At 38.5% G+C, this 25424-nt stretch overlaps 2 protein-coding genes across 4 annotated transcripts in view; both read left to right on the plus strand.

The window, feature by feature from the left end:
• Positions 1 to 17279, plus strand: part of LOC113055213 (phosphatidylinositol 4-phosphate 3-kinase C2 domain-containing subunit beta-like) — a 37953-nt gene extending 20674 nt beyond the window's left edge. For 2 of the 3 annotated variants that reach the window (XM_026221293.1, XM_026221294.1), the window contains exons 15-33: positions 2994 to 3136; positions 7222 to 7410; positions 8043 to 8136; positions 8285 to 8379; positions 8826 to 9006; positions 9684 to 9791; positions 9893 to 9985; positions 10083 to 10212; positions 10417 to 10553; positions 10784 to 10953; positions 11156 to 11312; positions 11486 to 11595; positions 11823 to 12024; positions 12110 to 12234; positions 13099 to 13216; positions 13631 to 13727; positions 14330 to 14436; positions 14531 to 14659; positions 14845 to 15036. In XM_026221293.1, the coding sequence (XP_026077078.1) occupies positions 2994 to 3136; positions 7222 to 7410; positions 8043 to 8136; positions 8285 to 8379; positions 8826 to 9006; positions 9684 to 9791; positions 9893 to 9985; positions 10083 to 10212; positions 10417 to 10553; positions 10784 to 10953; positions 11156 to 11312; positions 11486 to 11595; positions 11823 to 12024; positions 12110 to 12234; positions 13099 to 13216; positions 13631 to 13727; positions 14330 to 14436; positions 14531 to 14659; positions 14845 to 15036 (2577 nt within the window). Of the gene's footprint in view, positions 1 to 2993; positions 3137 to 7221; positions 7411 to 8042; positions 8137 to 8284; positions 8380 to 8825; positions 9007 to 9683; positions 9792 to 9892; positions 9986 to 10082; positions 10213 to 10416; positions 10554 to 10783; positions 10954 to 11155; positions 11313 to 11485; positions 11596 to 11822; positions 12025 to 12109; positions 12235 to 13098; positions 13217 to 13630; positions 13728 to 14329; positions 14437 to 14530; positions 14660 to 14844 lie in introns of all 3 variants that reach the window. The other variant, XM_026221295.1, reaches the window with a different exon arrangement.
• A 1018-nt stretch (positions 17280 to 18297) lies between these two features.
• Positions 18298 to 24154, plus strand: LOC113055214 (protein phosphatase 1 regulatory subunit 15B-like). The gene is made up of 2 exons (XM_026221296.1): positions 18298 to 20945; positions 22817 to 24154. The coding sequence occupies exons 1-2, from the start codon at positions 19179 to 19181 to the stop codon at positions 23006 to 23008; spliced, it is 1959 nt and encodes a 652-aa protein (XP_026077081.1). The 5' UTR covers positions 18298 to 19178; the 3' UTR covers positions 23009 to 24154.
• The last annotated feature ends 1270 nt before the right edge of the window (positions 24155 to 25424 follow it).

Below are 25424 nucleotides of genomic sequence, written 5' to 3' on the forward strand. Positions count from 1 at the left end.
GCTAGTGGAAATGTAGGAAGGAACTGTCCCGCTACTTGTAAAGTGTCCTAAAAGTAGGTCAGGTAGCTCTGCAGAGAGAGAGAAAGAGAAAGATGAATTCAGAATTGTCACTGTTTTATATGCATCTAAACAACCCCAGGCAAAGTAAGCACGGGAAATAGTTTGGTTACACAAAAGTAGACTTTTTATTCAGATTTTGTTATTGTAAAAGGATATCACCGTAACATTGTTCTTGCTTATTTTGTATCATACATGACCAAACTTATGGTTTAGAGAACCATCTGAATGATTTAGTGATAGAGTCGATAGAAAAAGCTGAATTTTCTGCATCGTTACTCCATTCTTCAGTGTCACATGATCCTTCAGAAATCATTATAGTATGCTGATTTGCTGCTGAAGTAACATTTCTTATTATTATCAATGTTCAAAGCAGTATTTTTGATGAAAAAAGCATTTATTTAAAAAAGAAACATTTGTAACAATAGAAATATCTTTACAGAAACTTCGGATCATTTTAATGCGTCCTTGTTGAATAAAAGTTCATTTTTTAATCTCACTGACCCCAAGCTTTAGAACAGTGGTGTAGCAAGATAAATTCTTTAAACATGGCTTTAGATTAAGTGGAAGTGCAGGAAACGCTCTATTAAAAATAAACGCATACTCAGACAGTCAACACAAACACCTGAGATGTCACCCCAGATGTGTGCATTGAGTCACCATTTCCTCCACATGCAATAATATCCTCTTAGCACATTCAGACGTGACATTTCACAGCCACTCTCTGTAAACAGCAATCCCCGCTGGTATTGTTCTGAATTTGTGCTGTAGATCACGTGTGTGCATGGTTTTCTCTTCACTTGGATTCCCAGCCTCCGCACAGGCCTCCTACAATACAATCCCCGTTCTTCTTTCTGCCATTTCTGCGTGCCAAACCAGCCCATAATAGTGCCAGTAGGGCTCTTTTGTGCCCGAATGGCATGGCTTTGTCTAAGGGCAGTGGGCTGTGCAGTTTAAACTGGGAGCGAAGCCTGGTCCTGTGCCTGTTCAGTAGGTTCTGCCCCTCATTAAGGTTCTGGGGTTATTCAGTGTGAGGTGGCAGATTTTCCTCAGTCAGTCCCTGCAATCTGCCCATTAATCCAAGATGCATCTGGGGCTAATGACGCATCTGGGGCTCATTAAAACCACCTAATGTGCACTTGCTCCCTTTAGCTTCTCTACTTATCCATTGCTGCTTTTCTCTCTCTCTCTCTCTCTCTCTCTAACTTTCTCTGACCCCATTTTTCACAATCTTTTCCTTTTTTTCTTTTCAATTCAGACTTTTCTTTGAAAAAAAAAAAAAAAGATTTTTTTTTTTTTTGCATGCCGAACCAAGTCCTACTTTATCAATTGACAGTTCATTGTTGCAAGCTACCGATAGAGTTTAGAAATTAGCATAAAGCAATGCGACTTCACTCAAAGACAGTATAAGGGGCGGATGATCTTCTTTTTTTTTTTTTATAATTGAAAGTTTGTAATTTTTGTTTTGTCTTGGTAAAACTTTACAGTAAGGTGTAACTAATACTAATACATTCTAATAATAATTTATGTTAAAGTAGATAACTATTATTACTAATGTAATATAATTGTAAAGTGTTACCAGGTTAGATGGCTTATTTAATTTTTCACAAAAAAAAAAGAAAAAAAGACCCTTCTATCCCCACAACCTCACTTTCATTCATTATTATTCAATTCAATTGTTATGAACTATTTAATGCGTTGTCTGCCCCAAATAAGTTTCATTAGGAAATTGCTGTATGGGGTGTAACCAAGTTGGCTGCCGATTGAACTGATTTGCTTTATGGGGGACATTTCTGACATTTGAAGGTCATGAAATGGATGAAGGACTGTGCTCATTACTCTAGTGCATTCTGCTCTGCTAATGGATGAAGTGTGATGCTGAGAGGCATATGGCAATAAACACTGGACTGATTTCAAGCCTGACTGACAGAAGTGTGAAAACCTACCCAGAAGTCCCTATCATGAGCTTTCTCTTAAAGCTTTTTTCATTGTTCATTATAAAGTTTATAGTTTTATCGACACGGTTTTCTTGATTTCAAACTTGTTTTTGTCACTGGGTGCATGTGGTTGTAGTTTCAGTTTGTCTTTAGCTGATTGTATATTGGTCTCTACTGTTAACATTTAGCGTTAGTGGTATTTAAAGGATTAGTTTATCCAAAAAATGTTAATTACCCCATGATTTACTCATCCTCAAGGCATCCTGGGTGTATATGACTTTATTCTTAAGTTTTACATATGGATATTTTTCCAAAAAAAAAAAAAAGCCATCAGTTCGCTCCAGGAAGCCTTTTTTTTATGATGGATGGACGTACTTTATTGGACTTCTTTTGGACTATTGAAAAAAAAAAAATTCATAGCAGTTATAAAGCTTGAAAGAGCCAGTACATTTTTTTTTATATAACTCATGATTTATCTGAAAGAAGAAAGCCATATCCACCTTGGATGCCTTGAGGGTGAGTAAATCATGGTGTAATTTTAATTTGTTGGGTGAAGTATCTCTTTATTTTGGCATGTTTAAGGTTAAAGCCTCATCTGTTCTTGGTGCTGATATGGCTTTCAGAACTGTTAAACTGCTGCCAGCCGTGACCGCGAACCTCAGTGATTGCTTTGGAACATGAATCTCCTAATTTCACTCTTGTCCCATCTTAACAACCCATGAGCTGCAGGAATTTTTTACCTGTGACAGCCATTTGTTTTCTCTCTATATCAACCCATTTTACAAAAAAAAAAATCAGTTTCAAATAAATCCAAACTTTTAAAATGTAGCGTTTAGACGCATTGTCTGAGAAATGTGGTAAAAGGTCAAATAAAGAGCTAGCGTTGACATTAGTTTTTAAGTTCAGACATAGAACTCTTTCTATTAACTGTTGTGTGTTTAAACCCTCCATTGTTAAAACAGCAGCTCATTTTCAACAAAACACTCCTCGTTTTTTCAGGTGGACTTTCCCACTTCTTCTTTCGAAGTGCGCTTCAGCACCCCCCCTCCTGCAGAATTCAGCCCCCAGTACGAGTTCTCCCGCCTGGACCAGCTCAGCCAGAGGCAGCTACATGATGTCTTGCACAAGAAGTCCCTTTTCTGGTGAGTTGGCTGTTGGATAATCCTAAAGCAACTGCTGCGTACTGATCTAATATTTTATTTTACTGTGTTAATGTGTTCCAGGTTTTAATGTATTCCTTGAATGAATTTATTTTCCCTTCTATCAGTATTTAAAATGCTCCATATGCCTTGTAACAACATTTTGTATTTCATTTTAGACTAGGAAACCACTGTTGTCCTCATTGCAGAACAACTCTAGACTTTCTAGACTGACACTAGATTGGACAGATCAAGATCTCTCATTAAAATTGGCAAAGCTTGATGTGCAATGTGTAAAGTCACCACATTAACTACTCCAGCTACTTAATGCTAAATTATTTAATTAAATGGAAAAAATTAATTCAAATGAATATTAATGTAATTATTAATGTATTATGTTAAAAAACCAAAACAGTATCTTCTACAGGACAAGGGTGGTTTAAGAGTAGTTGCAACCTCAAATAACCAGCTAATGCAAATTCAGGTTCAGCTGTCGTCACGCATCATTCATATTTATGTGACACACAGCATGAAATTTCTTTTCCGATCCCAAATGAGCACGTCTTGCATGGGAACAGAGGTTGAAGAAGCACAGGGTCATGCTGAGGTGCTGATCAGAGACTTATGAGAGGGTGCAGCAGAGTGTTGAAGAAGCTGGTGTCAGATCCTTGTTGCTGGGAGTGAAGACAACAACTTTTTGTCCTCTGCATTCCTCTCTGTTTCCCCATCTTATCCCTCCTCTCAAGCAGCAGTGGGAGGAATAACAGAATTCATGTGGCGTTGGAAAGGTCTGATGTCAGGGGAGGGTGAAAAAAAACAGGAAATGAGAACATGCACACACTGTTAAGACTGTAGAGTTAAGTGTAAATTTAATATTCTTATAAAGTGTAATAAAATTTAGTGTACTGTATACTATTTTTTATAAACATTTGTATAAATTATATACACTAATAATACACTATACTATTGAAAAGTTTGGCAAGTAAGGTCGTTTTATTCACAAATTTGTGCATTAATCAACAGTGACCATAAATACATCTTGTAATATTAAAAATACATGTTTCAGATATATTTAGCAATAGCATGTGTTAATTACATTGCTGTTTTGAAAGAAAGTAATGCTTTTCTTTACAGCCAGAATGCATTAAATTGATCTTGCATGACGGTGATATTTATAATGTCCCAGAAAAATATTTTTCAAGTGAATGCTGTTCTTTTTAACATTCTGTTCATCGAAGAAAAAAAATTAAATAAAAAATATGTATTATTATTATTATTATAATAAAATGGTTTCTGCAGAAAAATAATATTTCACAATATTAATGTTTTATATTTTTATTAAGTAAATGCAGCCTTGGTGATCATAAGAGACTGCTCAACAGGGCTTGGTGCTCTACAGTACTCACTTTGTTCTAGTCAACTTTAGACAGCTGATGTGGATATCTCCCCATCTGGCTCGGTCTCTCTTCTCTTTCTCTCTCAGCTGTTTTTCTTCCTGTGGAGCTCTGAAACATTTGCTGCAGTGTAAAATCTGGAGCCACACCAGCCTGGAAATATTCAGTCATAAATTGTCTCCATCTCTTGGAGCAAAGGTTGAGCATTTGAGCTGGGTGTAAACCGTGATCTGGCTTGTGTCAGCAGAGTTAAAGTTTACAGTTTTTTTTTTTTTTTTTGTAAACCTGAACCGTGGTGGGTGTTTTCATGCAGTTAATCGATTCTAGAAACTTTAGCTCCTATTACAGCTGCTCATTTTCATTGTTTTTTTTTTTGCTAATACAAATATACATTCTCTCAAATTGTGCAGCATTTTCCACAGGTGATGTGTTGCTTTGTGTAACTTAAGTGCGCAGATTTCAAATTGTTGTTTTTAATTCAGCAAAAATGTACACTACCATTAAAAAAAGTTATAAAATATAAATATTTTCTAAAAACATAAATGTGAAAGTAATGTTTAGATGTATTCTATATTTTAATGAATTTCTTTGATTGCAAAGCTTTATTTTCAGCAGCTATTACTCCAGTTTTCAGTGTCACATGATTCTTGAGAAACCATTCTAATATGCTGATATCAGTGTTGAAAACAGCTAATTAATATTTAATGTGGAAACAATATTTTTTTTTTCTGACTGGAACTGCATTTCTTTGAATTTGAATGAGTATTTTTATGAAAATAGGAATGATTTCTTTAGCAATTTTAATGTCTTTCACTGTCATAAATAAATACATTCTTGCTGAATAAAATTAATTTAACAATTATTCTGATCCCCAAATCAAAAAATCTACCCAGAACATTCAAGAAACTGCATGTTAACATGCTGGAAAACCACCTACGATGACCTTAAACTGAAAATATTGTCCTAAACCACCCCAAAATTGCAAGACTCTAGATGTTTATCTTGTTGCTCAATGTTTTTTTTTTTTTTGTTCCAGCAAGAACACTTATTAAATTAATTTAATGAGGTTGTCGTTTTCTATACCGATTGATTCACAGAAGCTCCTCTAGGTTGCATTGGGCAACGGCAGCCAGAAATCAATACTCCTCCAGCCTCCTGGGATTTGTGGGATATGTAGTCATCTAATGACAGTAGTGTTTGCATGTTGCCATGAAGAGCGTGGGTGTGACCATATGAGGCTTTCAAAACCCTTCCCCCAGTATATTGAGCTGTTTGATGACTCTGTATGGTCACGGCCCAGCAGGCGCAGGGGTAATTTGATCCTGGGGTCCTGCCCTAAGCCTGTCATCCCTAGAGGTAGAGGCCACTCCCCAACATGAATTCATAAGCCAGCGATGAGCGCAGTAGCTAAACGCTGCCACTAATGTGTGTCTGCTTTAACAAATGACATCCAACCAGCTGAGCTCACATGCTAGTTTCCATGGATGAGATGAGCAGCACGAAGGACCCTAACAAAGCATTTGAAAGCACTGATGGTGTGTTTATCAGTATTTGTACAGGCTATTGCGAGTTGTTGTGAATCCTCATGTCTTTTTAAATATTATTCATGAAAATTCAGTTCTGTTTAACTTGGCCTTCGGTAGTGTTTACTTCTGGACTCAGTGGATTTGGTACATCAGTGTAGAAGAAAACATGCAGCGTAAATTACCTAGAGATTGGTTATTTTTCATCCTTTACTGCAGTGAGAGCCCACGCACAGACACCTTCCTGGACATGTTATGCTGTATTAATTGCTGTACCAGCATCATCATTTTGTCAAGATAAAGATTACTTTTAAGCTTTATCGGATTGGGTGATCGTGTTTATGGACTATGATGGCGTGTAGATGGTGGATTGCAAACCATGGCTGTTTGTCTGGAAACAGCTTAAGACTTTTATGTTTGCAGTATGCTTGAGCTCTCATGAGAAATGTCTGTTATGTGTTCATTTCCATGAAATGGACCGACAGACCGATGGATTGGGAAAAACACTGAAAAAATGCTACATTTAATAATGGTCATGACGATAATAATAATAGTAATAATTATACATTTCTTCATTTGACATGTTTTGTCTGTGCCAAAATGGATTAAAACGGCAAACTTGTACAGCGCTTATAAAATAATATAAGTTTTTACATTTATGATATATCGTAATGCGTTGTCAGATGATGGCACTTGCAATATGTTGCAAAATAAAGAAAAAATACATATTTAAAATAGAAGATAAACATATCGAAACCATATAAACATGGTATATATATAAAATATGTATTTTATATATATATATATATATATATATATATATATATATATATATATATATATATATAAAATATGTATATAAAATATGTATATGTATGTATATGATATATGTATATGTATTTATTTAATTATTATTATTATTTAACTTATTATCAAACTATTATTTTTACATTTCCATTGCAAGTGTCATAAATCACTGGCATAAGATATAAAAGATTTTTATATATATTTTCATTTAGAAAGGACCATAAAACATACATATACAATATCTTTATTTTTCTTCATATAATGTGCCATTTATTTATGTAAATATTTGTTTTATAAGTTTGAGAGTGGTATACAGGTTTGTTTACTCTTTGTGCTAACTTTCATTGTTGATCTGTTTATCTAGGTTGGCTCCAGAGGACCGGCGTCTGTTGTGGGAGAAGCGTTATTTCTGCCACGTGGAAGCCAGTCGTCTGCCGCTGGTCCTGGCCAGCGCTCCCAGCTGGGAGTGGGCATGTCTTCCTGACATCTATGCCCTGCTCCGTCAGTGGGGATGCATGGACCACCTGGACGCCCTAGGCCTGCTGAACGCCACGTGAGTGTTATGGCAACCATGGCAACAGCTTGCACCATTGTTTAGCTGGAGGCGAAGCAGAGCTGGACTGTCCTCCAGTGGTTAGCAGTTGGGCTGATTTGTGCAGACCATGAATAATTGACCTTTACATTTGTCCAGAAGAGCACATGTGGAGCGCACATATCTACTCCTGACATTTACTGAAATGGTTTTAAAGCTTTGTTAGTGTTAAATCCAGAGCCAGCAGGGTGGCCTACCAGCTCTAACCAGGTTGACCAAGATGGGATAGTTCACCCAAAACTGAACATTCTGTCTCTTATTACAAACTGGTCTTAATTTTCTTTGGTTTCTGCTAACAAAACAGCTTTGGTTCCCATTGACTTCCATTGCATTTTTTGCTTCTAAATGAAAGTCAATGGGATCATCTTTAGTGTGTAGCAGAAGAAAGTCAGTCATACAGGTTTGGAATGACCTTACGGTGAGTAAATGACAGTTTTCAGAGACCACTAGACCCCCCAATCCAACCCCAACAACCCCCCATGCCCCACACACATACACATAAAAAAGCACCATTAAAGTAGGTTTTCATTTAAAAATTCTTACAAATTGTCTATTTAGATTTCACAATGACCTTAATGTCCCATTTGAACCAGGTTTCCAGATCAGGAGTGCAGGCGGACAGCGGTCCAGTGGATGGACTCAATCTCTGATCCAGAGCTTCTGGACTTCCTTCCTCAGTTAGTGCAGGTAGCGAAGGCCTTGTTCTATTCCTTCCTCTCCCATTGACCCTGATCCGTTTACATCCTACCTGTCACTCTTTTTATCCATCTGTTTTGTTTTCTCATCCTCTTGTTTCTTCCTCCCCATCCTACAAATTGCTCTCTATCTTATGCAGGCGCTGAAGTACGAGTGTTATCTGGACAGTCACCTGGTGCGTTTTCTGCTGAGGAGGGCCATCGGGGACATCCGCATTGCTCACTACCTCTTCTGGTGTGTCCTCTACCCTCAGATTATAATTAAGAACGCAGTGCCCTCATAAAGAGCACACATACTGAATAATCTGGTCATGCTGGCTTATTTTCTCACATTCAGATTTGTCAATGTTAAACTGATATTTGATTCATAGTGAGCACCATGAATGCATAAAAAATGTTATACACATTAAAGTCATGTACATGTAGATTCACAGTCTCATACTGAAGTCTATGAAGTTAACTCACAGCTCCACCTGCTGTACAGATGAGGTATTTTTCTCTGTATAGAGGATCATTCAAACCCAAAAAATTAGCTCTTTGTTAAATTGCAGTTTGTGAGTGCAATTTCACTGTAAAAATAACTTTAAGAAGCATTAGGAAGTCAGTGCTCTATTGATTATCATCAATACTAATGTTCATTTCTCTCTCTCTCTCTCTCTCTCTCTCTCTCTCTCTTTGTAGGTTGCTGAAAGATGCTCTTCAAGACTCTCAGTTTAGCGTGAGGTATCAGTATCTGCTGGCGGCTCTTCTCTGCTGCTCTGGTCGTGGTTTGAGAGAAGAGTTTGATCGGCAATGCTGGCTGGTCAATATTCTGGCTAAAATAGCCCAGCGAGTTCGAGATGCCTCGCCTTCATCCAGACAGGTCAGCTTCAGCATTCCTCATTTACACTGGCTGTTCACACCAAGCATTATTTTAATATCACTTATGTAACATTATAGTATTTATTAATATTTTTAACTGACATTTAGTTTTAATTTTTTATTTGTTTATTTATGGAAATTAAAAAAGTTAATTGAGAGTCTCAATTCTGTTGGGGCAATACGTTAATTGTGAGATGTAAACTCGCAATTGCGAGGAAAAATAAAGTCAGAATTGTGAGACAAGTCACAATTACCTTGTTTTTCAGTTGCAGAAACAGGCTGTCATAGTCATGTGCTTTTTATTTTTTATTTTTTTATACAGATTTACCCTTTTTTCAGTTTTAGCTTTTAGTTTAATTCAAGCGAACTCTACAACGATTAAACCTCGCCATAATATTGGATCACAAGTGGCCACATGATCACAGGATCATGCATGTGGTATTAACATGTCTCCCCTTGATCATGTGAATAGTTTAAATCAAGCCTTAGAGGTTTTCTGATAGGAACAATTATTACCTACAAAAAATAATTAGCTAAAAAGAGCCGGCTTCTAAACTTCTCATTTGTTTAATGGCCATAATTCTCTAACAGATTGTTGATCCCTAAGGGGAATTTTGATGTTCTCCAGGCTGTCTGGTCAGCACATTAATCGTGTTTTGTCTTTTGTCTGATGTTCAGGCTATTCTCCGGGAGGGGCTGGAGGAGGTCAAACAGTTCTTCTCTATGAACAGCAGTTGTCGACTTCCCTTGAACCCAGGCCTGTTTGTCAAAGGCATCAACATACAGGTACAGCTTGTGTCTTCATATATCATGCATGTGGAGGACATTATGTTGTTCCTGCTGACGCATAAAAAGCAACACACCTCTCTCATTCTCTCTTCATGTAGTCTTGCTCCTACTTCAACTCTAATGCAGTGCCCCTGAAGCTGTCGTTCCAGAACCAGGATTCTCTGGGAGACAACGTCAATGTCATTTTTAAGGTACCGCCTTCCCTGGTCTGTGTGCATTATGGTTCAGTGGTTCTGCATTGAAAAGTTTTTCAGATGGTCGTTTATGCTCGTGTGTTTTCTCGCTCAGGCTGGAGATGACCTGCGGCAGGACATGCTGACGCTGCAGATCATTCGGATCATGAATAAGATCTGGATCCAGGAGGGACTTGATATGAGGATGGTCATCTTCCGCTGCTTCTCTACAGGACGAGGCAAAGGTAAACACCCATCCTCCAAAGTCAAGACTCCTGTTAACTACAGTGTTTAACATCCTAGAATTCATTTTTTTGGGGGGTCATTTCCTACCTAACATGTATACCCCACATTGTATTTAATATCTAAACTGTGTTAAATTTGTACACAATGGGATTTTTTAAGGATGTGAACTGAAGTAATTTTATATTTTATATGCCCTTGTCTAGGCATGGTAGAGATGATTCCCAGTGCAGAAACCCTGAGGAAGATCCAGGTTGAGCATGGAGTCACTGGTTCTTTCAAAGACCGGCCTTTGGCAGATTGGCTGCAGAAACACAACCCTACTGAGGATGAGTATGAAAAGGTAAAGCTGTGCTCCGTAGGACTCCGTAGCATTTGCTAAACCAATATGTATGTGCAAACTGTCTTTTGCTGTGGCACGATCCATAGCTGCTTAAGTTGCACTGGATTGCATCATGTTTATTTTGCATGTCCTAATAATATGAAAATGCATTTTCAGATTTGGTGGTTAATACCTTTGCTGCCTCAGAGTGGTTAATTATAAACTGATTCTGTTGATTTGATTTTTCACAGGCAGTGGAAAACTTCATCTATTCGTGTGCTGGTTGTTGTGTGGCCACATACATTCTAGGAATCTGCGACCGCCACAATGACAACATCATGCTTAAGACCAGCGGACACATGTTTCACATCGACTTCGGCAAGTTTCTGGGGCATGCACAGATGTTTGGCAGCATCAAACGGTAGGTACACAAAAAGCACATGCCCCAGACTTTGATCACTGCAACTACTGTCTCTCAGAACAATATAGACAACCCACAACAACCTCTGTTAAATATTGCTTGTCCAGTCCACAAAGGAACAGAGGGATGTTTTTGAGCTAAACCAGATCTGAGCTGTTGATAGGAAAATGTTATCACAGATTTAAATCTTTTTTTTATACAGGGACCGGGCTCCTTTTGTGTTTACGTCTGACATGGCGTACGTCATCAATGGAGGTGACAAGCCATCCAGCCGTTTCCATGATTTTGTGGACTTGTGTTGTGAAGCCTACAATCTGATTAGGAAACATGCACATCTTTTTCTCAACCTGCTTGGGCTGGTGAGTTCCCAGATTACACCAGATACTTCTCGTAGTTTTTACTCTTTGGATGTATCCACAGAGTTGAGGTCAAGTAATGTTCCCTGGCTTGCTTTATTTTTTGCCTGTTATTTGAATGCTCATTTGAATTGCATCGTGTCCTTTTGCTCTAACATTGTAACCCTTGTGTGCAGATGCTCTCCAGTGGGATACCAGAGTTGTCTGATGTGGATGATCTAAAATATGTTTATGATGCTCTGAGACCACATGAATCAGAAGCAGATGCCACCATGCACTTCACCAGGTGAGAACTTGGAGACTTTGTAAATTGAGTTGTGCCCTGGGTGCCAGTAAACAAGCACATAACAACCAGCTGGAACACTTTAGCGATGACCTCGCAACCACTCAGAGCATCCTAGCAATTGCCTAATAACCAAGTCTGCACACCTTATTGACCACTTATGTTATTGCCATTGTCCTTTGAATCCATCTGTCTTCTGGCCTTCATCTAATTCTTATCCACTGTTCTAGGCTAATCGAGTCCAGTCTTGGCAGTGTGGCTACTAAGCTCAATTTCTTCATCCATAACCTGGCCCAAATGAAATTTGCGTCCTCTGAGGAGCGCCCCGTTCTGTCATTTGCTCCCCGTGTCTACACTTTAAAGAGTGATGGTGTCATTCGCAGCCTATTCATCTACAAACATATCAAAACCTATACTCCAAGCAAAGGCTATGTAAGTTGATTGGATTTGAGGTAAGATGCACTTTTAATGCAATTGCATGCATCTCAATGTTAATAAATTTTTTCCCTTCATACAGTCTTATGTTGTGAAAGTGGAGCGGGAAGGTCAACATGGGTCAACTTTAGTCCAGAGGACATTTGAAGAGTTCTATGAACTTCACAGTAAACTGCAGCTCATCTTCCCTTCACCGAAACTACCCAGGTACAATGCTAAAACCTGATAGAAAGAGGAAATATGAAATCAAAAGCTCCCTGAACACACAACACATCACACACCCAAACTTGGAAATTGTCACTTACTCACCTTCAAGTTATTCCAAATATCTATGTATTTATTTCTTCTGTTGAAAGAAAAGCAAGATATTTTGAAGAATGTGGGTAGCCAAACAGTTGCTGTTCCCCCATTGATGTTCATCATAGCATAGACCAAAAAATAAATAAACTCAATCAAAAATTCTTTAGAAGACGATGGGAACAGAAACTGTTTGGTTACCCACATTCTTCAAAATCTTATTTTGTGTTGAACAGAAGAAAGAAATTCATTTGCTTGAGCGTGATGATCCCCTTAAATCAGGGATCCTCAAATCTGGACCTCGAGATCGTTCCTGCAGAGTTTAGCGCTAACCCTAATCAAACACACCTGAGGATGCTAATCAGTGTCAATCAGTGTCTTTGAGATCATTCGAAAATTGCAGACAGGTGGACTTTAATCAGGGTTGGAGCTAAACTCTGCAGTGCATTGGACATCCAGGGTAAGATTTGAGGAAGGGGGTCTTAAATGATTTAAACTAGTGGAAACTACTGCAGGTTTCTGTTATCATAGGGTATATTTAGTCTGAAATCAGTGAAAGATAAATAATGAAAGCTGGTCATAGTAGATTTCTTCTCAGTAGGCTACTGTTCATTTCAGTGTAATCAGTGTACTGCTCATCCAAAATAAGGCCCTACAGGACCCTGATCACCCATAAGGGATGTTTTTTTTTAGTAATGGCTGAGTGGCAATACATAAGCCTCATGTACAGTATGTTTGTAATTATACACCCCTCTCGATGTAATGTTCCCACAGCTTCCCCAGCCGCTTTGTGATTGGTCGCTCTCGAGGAGAGGCCCTTGCAGACAGGAGGAAAGAGGAGCTAAATGGATATGTTTGGCATCTGATCCATGCTACTCAAGAGGTGGCACAGGTAACCTTTGAAAATAAAAGTTCACTTTTTATCATATGAAATGCAAGCTTACATTCAGTAACAACACCGGCATTATTTTATTTTTGGAATAATTATAATAGTCAGTAGAATGTGTACAGCTTACGGTAATACGAGTAGTTTCAGTTTGTCTGGCATGTTTCTTGGAATCTGTCTGTGTTCTATGAAAGCGGACACATGTTGTCTGTAAACAGTCCACCCACAGGGCTGGATCTGTATTCACGCAGAGCTGGCTCTACCAGCTGACAAACCCTGAATGCTTTCACTTTTTCTGTTCTATGCTGTACATCCTAAGAATGCAACCGGATCACATGGCATCCATACTATTACTGTGAGAGTACATCTGCTTATTTTAGTCTCTGTTTTCTGAGTTAATGTTACCCTCTCCTCTTTCAGTGTGATCTGATCTACACATTCTTTCACCCTCTACCAAGAGACGAGCGGGCAGGAAGTGTAGGAACTGTTGTTAATGCACTCCATAACAAACCAGCAGGTATTCTTCATTTCCTTATTTGTCTTAGACTCACCCACGTACACTTCTTTTGAATCACTCTACTTACACATGCTTTTGTATGCGATGGATTCAAAGGTCATGCAGTTCAGCCTGTCCTCACATCATCATGAGTTAGTGTAAACTATGGGCCAATCAGCTGCAGTCCATGTAACCTTGTCTGTGACAAAGTAACACCCAGTACTTGGGACTAGTATAACGTATAATGTATAAGCTTTTAGTATAATGTGCCTACAATCACACATTAGCCCAATGCACTGTGACACGAGTTTGTACAGGGGTTTTATAACTGGGGTCCAAAAAAAAAATTTATTTATAGAAACGAATCCATAGTTCACCATAACAACTAGTTAAATATTAAAAGTCATGATGAGGAAAAGCTGCTTTGTGGCAGCTGCTGCCTCTGTCACAGGCCACGCTATCTGATTTGTGATAAAGGTCTCTTTTTAAAAGGTTCATGTCCTGTCAGACTGAGCTCTGGAAATCCAATTAAGTTACTTACTTAATTCACCTTCAGTGTACCATGCAAGCCAGATGCTAACACACACCTGTCCACACTAAATCCAGCTCCTCTTCTTCTCCAGATGTGTCCTGGGCTCCTGTGCCCGGTACAGTGGCAGGTGAAGTGAAGCTCTCGGTTCTGTACAAGAGTGACAAGCTTTTCATTATGGTGATGCACATCAGAGGCTTGGTGAGGGTCTGATATTTCCTACATGCATATGCTCATAATGCGAACAAAAAATGTCGAGTTGGTGCTCACCAGTGTGTTGTGGAACTTTCTTCAGCAACCCTTGCAGGACGGAACAGATCCTGATCCATACGTCAAATTGTACCTCCTCCCAGACCCTCAGAAGACTAGCAAGAGGAAGACCAAAGCAGCCCGGCGAACACGCAACCCCACTTACAATGAGATGGTGAGAAAAGTCAGGCTCCGATAATAAAGATCTATCAAAATCATTTTCTCCATAGGGGATTTTCATTATTATTTTTTGTCACATGGGATTCTAGTTTTATCCCTCATTAGAGCCATGTTTGTTTTTTTGATTCAAATCAAAGTTTGATCTTGGTTTGGTGAATGACCTCACTTTTCTCTTTACAGCTGGTGTATGACAAGATTCCACGTGGTGATTTGCAGCAAAGAACCATTCACCTGCGGGTACTGAGTGAGGGTGCATTCTGGGAGAATACCCTGCTGGGTGAAACCATTATTCAACTGAAAGACCTCACTCCGGGCCATCGCTGGGTTGGCTGGCACCAGCTTGGCACTAGAGGCTCTGACATAAACCGCTAACACTTGTGAGGATGTCCATCGGAAGTGAAGGATTTCCCATGAGTCCTTCTGTGTGCATGTGTTTGTGTCTGTCTTTGCTTATGGGTTGGGAGTTGGAGATGCCCAGCTGCTCAGAAGGCTGTTTCCCCCAGTGGGGGTTTGTGTTCATTGATTCTTCCAGCCAGGAGACGTGTAGAGTCGGTGATGGAGTGTCATCACTTGATTCTGTTCTGGTGGGGTACCGTGCACCATGTGAACCAGACCTTGGATTTATAAAATTGGTTCTTAGTGACAATATCAGACAAAAACCATTTGGTGAAACAAGGATTGGCAGACAGATTATTTAAAAATGAAATTAATTCCATGCGCCATATTTTTGGGGAGATTTTCTGGGAAATTGCTGTCCATAAAACCTTAAAGCCCCTAAATGGTTTGTCTTTTTGAGAATGCTAATGGAAATGTAAGTTATTTTCTTTTTAAGATGTTTCTCTATTGTGGCTCAATTTTGAGCTATGTTGTGTCCTGTGACATTAGATTTGTCTCTTTGTATCAGATTTTGGTGACATTTACCTAGAAATTAATAGCGAGGAACGCCTTTGTACTGTAAAATTGGGTATTTCATATTGCCTGTGGCATTTACCTGATCATGATATAGGGATGAACACTTGATAGTCTTTGGCTTGAAATTGTGGAATTAACTTGCTCCATATAACCACTGCAGGGAGTGACACAAACAGTACAGAGTGAATGTAGATTTTTGATCATGTAAAATAATTGGGTTGATTAAAAAAAAAAGGAATTGCATGTACAGTATATTGAACGAAGGAGACAGACCAGGAATATGAATTTCGTTGCATAAACCTCTGAGATTTCTTTCCAAAATGATGGGGCACAACTTTATGTGGAGAAAAGGCTTTTGAAGGGACTTGATTTCAGGGTCAATGATTCAATGGGGTCAATGATTTTGCCTTGTTGATATAAGCATAACATACACAAGAAAATTTCTGTTAGGAAGTTGTTGATTTGCATGCTGTGATATTTGCTACTGGATAAATATTGCATTTTTGCATTTGTTTGTCAAGTATATTGATCTCACATTTTTCCAAGTTTTATTGGTTAATTTTGTGTGTGTGTGTGTGTGTCAAAGTGGGAGTAAAATTAATGCTTTGGACTGTAGTTAGGTCCATTTCCATTCCACATTTGTACAGTATGTAAAACTGCATGTAAATGAAATGCTAAATATACCACAGGAGTTTTTTTTTTTTTTTTTTTTTTTTTTACTTATGCTTAAAGATTTTGCTTTTGCATTTGCTTTACTTTGCACTCCGTTTGATTTTAAGCTCATAAAGTTTAGAAGGGAAATTAAGTAATTGGAAATTAAATTATATTTGATCTTATTTGCATAAAATTCAGATTTAACCAAGTGGCATTAATGTTTGTGTTACAAAAATAACCTACAAGTCAAAAGTGCAACCCTGTATGCCGAGGTGCTCTAACAGTCCAGTAGCCTTAAGCAAACTTAGGTATGCTTATCCAGGTCAAAGCAGGCCCTGTTCTGTAGCTTTTTCTAACCAGACAAACCAGCTCCATTTTAGATATGAAGTACATTTTCCTAAGTCTTGAACTTTCTTTCAAATGACAAATGGTTGTGTAGGTGTATATTTTCTCTCCAAAGGGCACCATTGTGTGACATTTAAGCTAATGGGAAATGATTGTATGATTGCATGCCAACCCAAAATGAAAAAATGAGTGTTTTAGAAAAAAAAAAAATATTGTTTTGTGTGTGTATGCAGGAAGAGTTTGGATTTAAAGGTATAGTACTTTTATAACGTTTGTGTTCCTTATTTTAATAAATAAAAGAGGATGTGAGTAAAATCAATAGGGTTGGCATACTGTAAATGCTGAGAATATAATTTTGATGTGACTTATGGATTATAAATGGGCTTTGTCATTTTATACTTTCTAGACTGAAGGTTTAATGCATTCTTATTTCACACCATGTTTTCAAACTTTATTTGCACTTAATAAATGCACAGGGAAACTGACTTGATGCTTTTTGTTTTGTTTTCTACCAGTTTTTTCTTTATTGGACCACATACACTTCTACAAGGATGGTGCAATTGATCAATGCCAAATGATGAAACTTGTGCAAAACACTAGTCCTGTATAGAGACAGAGCATGTGTCATAATCTAAAAACCAACCCTCTCCATTGACTTTCTATTGTGGAAGGCTGCCTCCTTGATAATTCTGACTTGTAACAAATAACAAAAAAAACAAAACAACCAAGCTCATAAAAACGTAGCTGTGTTTTAGCTTGTTTACTGTACACCTTGTCATCAATCCACTTGTACTTGTTTACTGTACACCATGTTTTGGCTGACATCACACTGAAGTAAGAATTACATTAGACTGGGCTTTATAATAAAGGCTTTAATTGGCTGTCTGAACCGTTCATGTTCTTTCACATTACTCATTGTTCTGATACTCCTCTAGAGAATTATGATGACATTAATGTCTCATTCATCCATGTAAATGTATCAAATTAAAACATTCCACTGAGAGCAAGTTAAATTATTGGTTATCCATGGCTGCTCGGAGAAGGGTTTCTAATGGAAGTTTTATTTTCACCATGGAATTAAAAGATAATTGTGAATGTTAGAACAAAATAAAATGTCACAATTTATTATTTGTTTTGATTTATTTATTTGCATAAACTTGCAATTCTGAAAAAAATTTAAATCACAATTTCGTATCTTGCAACCTGCAATTATAAAAGCGAGAAAAAAAATCCAGAATTGTGAAATAAATCGAGATAAACTGTTGCAGTTAGCCTCTTGTAATATTGCTTGAATAAAGGCTTCTGTGTCTGGGTACGGTCGCAAGAGGGGAAGAAATTTTTGAAAAATGCTTTTTCAAATGGCATGCACAGTCAGTTCCTCATGAAGCATTAAGATTGTGCCTAAGGGATTCTGTACAGGCAGTTTCTCCAAATAAGGCTTTGCACCAAGGCAGGAATGGATCTGTCAAATACATGCTGAAAGTCTTACTGGACTTAGACTAGATTAGTCAAAACGACTAGAAGAATGCTCAAACAGAGAGTTGCATTAAAGGTTTAGAAGATCTTGAGGGATTTATGTATGTATTGACTGGACACTGCGTGACAAGCACAAAACAACTTATATAACACATGATTCAAAGTACCACGTGAGATCGGAATTTTACCACGGTCCCTTACAGGGCGTGAGCGCTACTGAAATTAGCGACGCTCCCTCACAGCTTTTCTGATGAAATCTCTCTTTAGCTCCGCGGCTAGCGAGGGAAACGGCGACGTCAACGAGTCTGGAGAACAAGAATTTCCATTTAAAACTAATTAAAAGTAAAACCGCTTTTCCCCTAGATCTAAGGAGAACACTTTGACTCGATTTTGATGATACAGCCGTTTCTTCTACTACAAATTAACGTTAACGTTACAGTATTTTCTTCCGAAAAACGCGGCAGCTGGGCTCGATTGCGGTGACTAGACTAACATTTGAAAAACCGACGCTCGCTTCCCTTCAGACGTCAAGATGGCTTTTGTTTCAAGTTTTCATTTGGAGTATACCAGCTTATCTCACTCTTATACCACCTCAACATGCCTTTCCTTTCCTTCTGCTGTTTCAACAACTCCTTCAAACAGAAATAAGTGGTGTTTTCTTCAGGACAGCGCAGTTGGCGTTAACACCGCGGTCAATATGGACGCTGAAGCTATTTACGCGAGCCGGGTTGGACTCAACGCAGCCTAAACGATATGGACACTTCAATTTCCCCCGGAGAATATTTATCTGTATTTATGGATGGTGTCAAGGGCTGAAAGGAATGAGAAACGGAGCGTTTTATGTTTTTCGTAGCTAACATTTAGCCATACATTAAGCTTGGTAACTTACTAATTTAGCTGCGTTAGCCAGCTAAGCCTTATAAAGCCATCTAAAACTGATCTGTATATTAGTGACATTCAGAGACATTTAAACCTACCAATCTAAACTCGAGCACTTTTATGCAAATTAAGTCTAAACAGTGTTTAACGTGCTGCCGCTTATAAAGCAAGTAAGTTACCTAGTTAATAGCTTATTCTGTTTTTCGTTTAGTCTATGTAGTTCAACGCATTTCATATTTTTCAGAAGTATGAGCACACATGGACACTTTTCTCAAGGGGACACGCGATCCCGCGCTGACAGCTCGTGGATAAACGTGTTCTCGGTAGTTTCCAGGCCTGCGTGGGCTCTCATGCAGCGGTATTTCCCCGCAAAAATGCAAACAGCTTTTGAAATGAAGTCAAATCTAGATATTGGAAACTCTCTGGCCCCTCTAAATGTTGCATATCTCCAGTGCCAGCATGAACCCGCACCGGGCGCGTCCTCCAGAGGCCCGGGGGCTCCTTCCTGGTTCACGCGCGATTCGTTGAGTGAGCTGGGAATTCAGAGCGCTTCCCAGAAAGATTTCAGTCTTCAAAAGCAAGAGTCGGCCGGATACCTCGGAACAGCGAGAAACTTTATCAGCCAGGTGTTGCAGAACGCGCTGGAAAAAAGGCGCGCGGGCGGTGAGCGCGCCAAACCGGAAAGCGGATGCGATTTGGGCCCGGATACGCTGTCCGTGCGAACCACTAACAGCTGGTGGTGGGGTGGGTTTTGGGAGGCCGATGACAGACCTCCAAACTGGCTGCTAAACGAAGCACAAAGCAGAAAAGAGACTGATACGAGCTGGCAGCATTGTGGAGAACATCACAGTGTCGGCTATTGTCAAAGCCGCTCGCGCGCGACCTTTGCCGTGACGACTGAATTGTGTGTCTGCAGCGATGATGTGCCATCAATGCACAACGAAAGCGCTGGACCCTTGTGCTCCAAAGAGCTGACCCACAATGCATGCCTATCAAAATCCCTCCCAAACTCATACAAGCTTCCACTAGATGCAGAGCAGCAACTGCTAGTTTGTAGTAGAGCCTACAATGAGGTGGCAATTCTGACTCCAGATCAAGATAATGGCTACTCCAGCTTGGAGGAAGAACACTCAAATAGTAAGCTTCACATGAAGCTGCTCTCCGAGGAACAGGAGGTGTCAGAAACGGCCAGCCCTGGTGCCTCCGAGGACGGCTCATCTCATATTAACACTACAGTGAGCGAGTTTAATAGTGAACCTGTCAATTTTGAGGAAGAAATTAAGGAAAGAGAGGAAGAGGACTCTGAAAAGATAGCTGAAACGGTTCCGGCTGCTGAAAGTGTGCACTTTTTGGCCACTTCTCAATGTCAAAACAAGGTCATCGCTTACATCATGGGTAGCCCTTGCAGCGGCGAATCCGAGTCGGAGGATGATAGTGATTGGGACAGTAATGATGATGATGGCTTTGACAGTGAAGGCTCGTCCAACTTCTCAGAAGATCTAGATGACAGCGATGATGAATCCGAGGAAGATTCGGATGAAGAGGAGGGGGACTCTGAGACCGAGAGGCTGTGGAATTCTCTGTGCCAAAACGGGGATCCTTATAACCCGAGGAACTTCACAGCTCCCATAAGGACTGCAGCCAAGCCAAGCTCTGTGTTTACAGACTCTTCGGTCTCAGAGTCTCCGCCAGTGCATATGCCCTCCAAGCTTTCGCCGCCTCCATCGTCGCCCTCACTGTCCGAGAATGAGTCCAGCGAAGACGCCTGCGAGATGGATGAGGAAGAGAATCTGAGGTTGTGGAATTCTTTTAGCTGCTCAGCAGATCCCTACAGCCCTTTCAACTTCCAGGCTCCCATACAGACTTGGAAAACCTCCAAAGGATGCCGGAAGGAGAAAGTGCCTGGAACCCCACGCTACAAGAGAGAGGAGGCTGAGGAGAGGCTGGACAGTGGATTCTCAGAGATTTCTCCTGTGCCATGCTCAAGCAGTGCCATATCCATTCAGCTGAAGAAGGTTTGTATAAAATAGACTTTAATTAATGAATGATCACATTTCAGTTTGGAAGTACTTGCATAATTATCTTTCTGGACATTGCGTTTTGCTTCCATGATGTGGTTGACTTAAGAACCCCTTAATATGTCTGGGATGGCAGAAGGAATCAGATGGAGACCATTACTCCTGCTTTTATTCAAGCAGTTGTGATTAGAAGTCTAGTTTTGTTGCAGTTATGTCCACTTTAAGTTCACCAAAATTTTAAATCATTGCACATGCTTAAACAAATCATGGTTAAGTAAATTTTTTAAGGGACCGGGCCAGCAATTTCCTTAGGAAAGTAATTTTTTTTAAACTACCAACATGCTCTTTTTAATATCTAACATTGTTGTTTTAGATAAGACTTTATTGACCCCCTTGGAGGAAATTGAGCTGTTTGCAGCAGCAGCACAAGGGAATTAAATAATAGTAGCTATAAGAAAGTTGTAGCACTTTTAAAATACGATCCAATTAGGTAACATGGACTAAAATATTAAAAGCAAATATTTAAACCATTTATTAATCTAGGTTTATGTTGTTTCTGCATAAACTGTCATTCACAATTTTGGGGTCAGTAAGACTTGTATTTAAGAAATTAATACTTCTATTCATTAAACTGATAAAGTGTCAGTAATTTTTTTTTTTAATTTATAGAAGATTTCTATCTCAACCAAAATGCTGTTGTTTTTTCTTTAAAAAGTAAAAGTCCTGAATTTTTTTTTTAATCATGGTTTTCATAAAATATTAAGCAACTGTTTTCAACATTGATTTAAAAAAATAAAGTTAGGTAATGTTAGAAAATTGTTAGCCAAATCAAATAAATGCAGCCTGGGTGAACATAAGACGTCTTTCAAAAAAATAGTGCAGATTGCAAACTTTTGAATGATACTAAATACATTTGTTACATTTCTAATTGGTTAACATTAATTAACAGTAAAGATTAATACATTAATATTATTCTAGATGAATACATGTAGAAAATTCTTGACACCTGTTGCATTAACTATATTTATGAATTACATCTAATCATAGTGTTGATAAGAAAGGAAACTGAATAATAGTAAAATAAGAAGACAGTAAGAAAATATACAAAATAAATTGTGCCTTTCATATATTTGGAATAATGGTTAATGGCCTTAGGTCTTCATCAATCCAATAATAGTGTGTTTATATGGATGATAATAATCTTATTCTATGCGATGACTGCTAGCAACAGCTAATCTTCTTTCTCGCTGCCCTTCTGCCGTATTTTCAGTCCTCGACAATATGGCAGTATAGGCCAGCTTGAGAAAATGATGTAAAGCCATGCAACATCATTTTCAACTTTTTTTTTTTTCCTCTCCTGCCTGTGATGATCTGATGCAATGGTTCCATTTTGCTGTCTCCAGGGAGACTGAGTTCGTGCTCTGCCCATTACTCATTATCTTTTTATAACGTTTCATGACTCTAGCATCACACTAGTCATAGTCATTAGATTTGGTCTGGAGTGATGGCACTCCCAACCACTCACATGCGTTATGGGCAATCATATACTCACACATTATAAATCAACCATTTATGGGAAATAACATGTTACTTAGCAACAGTAGAAGGGTGAGTCTTGAAAAGGGAGGAGAAATGGGAGCACTGGGTGTTAATTTCACTGTGAATCCATTGTAAAGCAAGGATATTAATTTGTAGAATTTATATTCTGAAGTTGACAGGGCCTTTTTGATTTAAGAATGCAGATAATATTCATTGGTCACTAGTTTTTAATAACGCATAATGTACAGCCCATATAATATGTATGTATATGTATAATATGTAATAACTTGAACAGTAGATGAAACTTTATTAAAACATTCCTTTCACAGGTGACGTTTGTAGAGGATGTGGAGGAGTTCTATGCCAGCAGTGATGAGGACCGTCGTGGACCCTGGGAGGAGATCGCCAGGGACCGCTGTCGCTTTCAGCGCCGTGTTCAGGAAGTTGAAGAGACTATCAGCTACTGCCTTTCTCCAACTTTCCGTCTGGACATTTTTCAAAGACTACACAATACTAGCTAATTAAAAGCCTTGCTTGTTGTTGGACCGTAAGTTAAATGTTCAAAGGGCTCACAAGTCACAAATCCAAGGAGCTCGATGGTTCCTGCCAGGGAGGGACACCTCACTTGAGTCTGATGAACTGTTTTGTGCTGAGTGTCGTGTGGATTCCAGACATATGCATTTTGTTTTGTTTTTTTCTTTGCCACAAGTCACGCTGTCCTTTCTAGTCCTCAATACAATACTTTCATTTTAAAGAGAAAAAGAGGAACTACATGTCATGTCAGTTTAATCACGGAATTCCCACTCAAACATCTAAACGTTTCTTAATTTTTTGATCAAGCAAATGCAGCAGTTTTTCTTCATGCCTGTTGGAAGGTTGATTTAATGATTTATTAGGTTTGGTTTAGAGATGTACACAGAAGTGCATTAACTTCACCCCTCACAAAGCGACACTAAATTACTAAATTGATGTTCATCTTTCCCTTAGAACTGTATTAGTGCAAAAGTATTCAGGACGGGAAATAAAGTGTTTGCTTTCAAATCCCTGTTGTGTTCATCTCACAGGCCTTCTTACCAACCCCTCGTGTTGTAACCTCAAAGCCAAAGATAACATACTTACGCTCTGCAAAGGATCATTAAGCCAGGCCTCAGTGTTCGATGCCACGGGCGCACCGGCTGAATGATTCCCCAGAGTAATCACATTCATTACCCACATTAAACCTAGTGGTATTTTGCCAGAGCTGAGCAATGCTTATGTCAGTGTCTGTTCCTGTGTCAGAGTGAAGATAAATGGACGTGGGCCTAAGTGCAATGTATTTGCATGATATTAAATGGAAAGATGTACTTTTACCTATCACACAATCATATGTGGAAATCACTGTCTTGTAATGGGGTTTTCTCTGTGCTTTGAACTGTGGCAGCTGTGACGGACAGTAAAATCTTGACTATAAAGAGGAAATGCAGGGACAAAATGCATGTTTATGATTTGAACTATAATATGCTTGATGTTGAAGCATAAATGTAATTTGTTAACCAGTATAATTAACATAAAAGCGTTTTATTTTTGTAATACATTTGCCCAGTTAAGCATCTGTAATGGGATTTGTGATGAAAATGATTAGTCTTAATATAATTAAAATTCAATAAAAAATAATTCAGGAAAATGGACTGTTGTGTTCTTTAATTTTTGTTGGAGTTTATGTTTTTACTTGCTCTAAATCTCAGATTTGTCCTATGGTATGAATGTTTCAAGCATGGTTTGATAAATTACAATGTAAATTAAAAAGAAAAATATAAAAATGAAAAATGGCTCAGGCATAACTTTACAAGTGTCTATTTTAGTAAATGGCAATAATTTTTTTCCATCCATATATTTCTAAAAGTGTAGGAACTTGGCACATTTTGTCAATGAAAACCATGTCCTCTGGTGTGACACCGTTTCCTGATTTTAAATCGGGCAATTCCACATACAACTTTAATTAGTTGGAAGACCCCATTCAAGGTCATGGTGATGTTACTGAAACCCATGTTAAGTTAAAATAATAGGTTTTGTCTCAGGATTGTTCAAATTAACTTTTTTTTTAAGTTTTGTTGTCCTTTGGTGCGACAACCCTACATTGTATTTTTCATTAAAAACTATGTTAAACTACATAATCATGGAAAATGATGCAAAACTGCTAATGACAGGTTAGCTAGGCATTGCAAGGTCGTAAACCGACATAAAAGGCTGAAAAATCCTTTGGTTTGATAGATAATGTCCACCGGTTTGACACCTTTATTGTCACACAAGGTCTCTCTGAGAAGAATTTTAAATAATTAAATGCATAAATTACATTCATTAAAATATTTTCTGAACTTGTACTGTTATAGCTTGTTATAACTTTGAAAACTTGTACTGTTATAAAGTGTCATGAAACTAAGTATAAAATCTGATACTTTGATTTTGAGACAGAAAGAACTGAGGGAGAGATGAGTGGGAGAGAGAGGACATGGAATTACACTCACTTTAAAATAATCACACTTTGTTGCTTTGCAGCCTGTAATGAAGACAGATAAGTTTTGTTTTATCAAGTTGTATTTACTCAGTGCAGCTCATAACATCCAAGTGAAAGATATAACACCAACATGTCAAAAAATAAACAAATAAAAAAACAGTTGGAAAAAGTGATTTGTAAAACAAAAATACTTGTAAACTCAATCAGGTGTAGCTAATCACCTTCTCAAAGGCACACAACTCCATTTGACTTTCAACTGTGATCAGCTGTGGTCATTTAGATCAGCTCGCCATGAAAAGAGCTTTCCTGGAGTTTATCAGTAGTGCAACTGAAGCAGACATTCGACTATTGGTTTCAAGGCACTGTCAAAAGATCTCTGGGATAAAGTTGTGGACAGACACAAGTCAGGAGATGGATACAAAAAAAAAAAAAAAATGCAAAGG

Source organism: Carassius auratus, chromosome 36 (genome assembly GCF_003368295.1).
Source record: "Carassius auratus strain Wakin chromosome 36, ASM336829v1, whole genome shotgun sequence".
Classification (NCBI taxonomy): domain Eukaryota; kingdom Metazoa; phylum Chordata; class Actinopteri; order Cypriniformes; family Cyprinidae; genus Carassius; species Carassius auratus.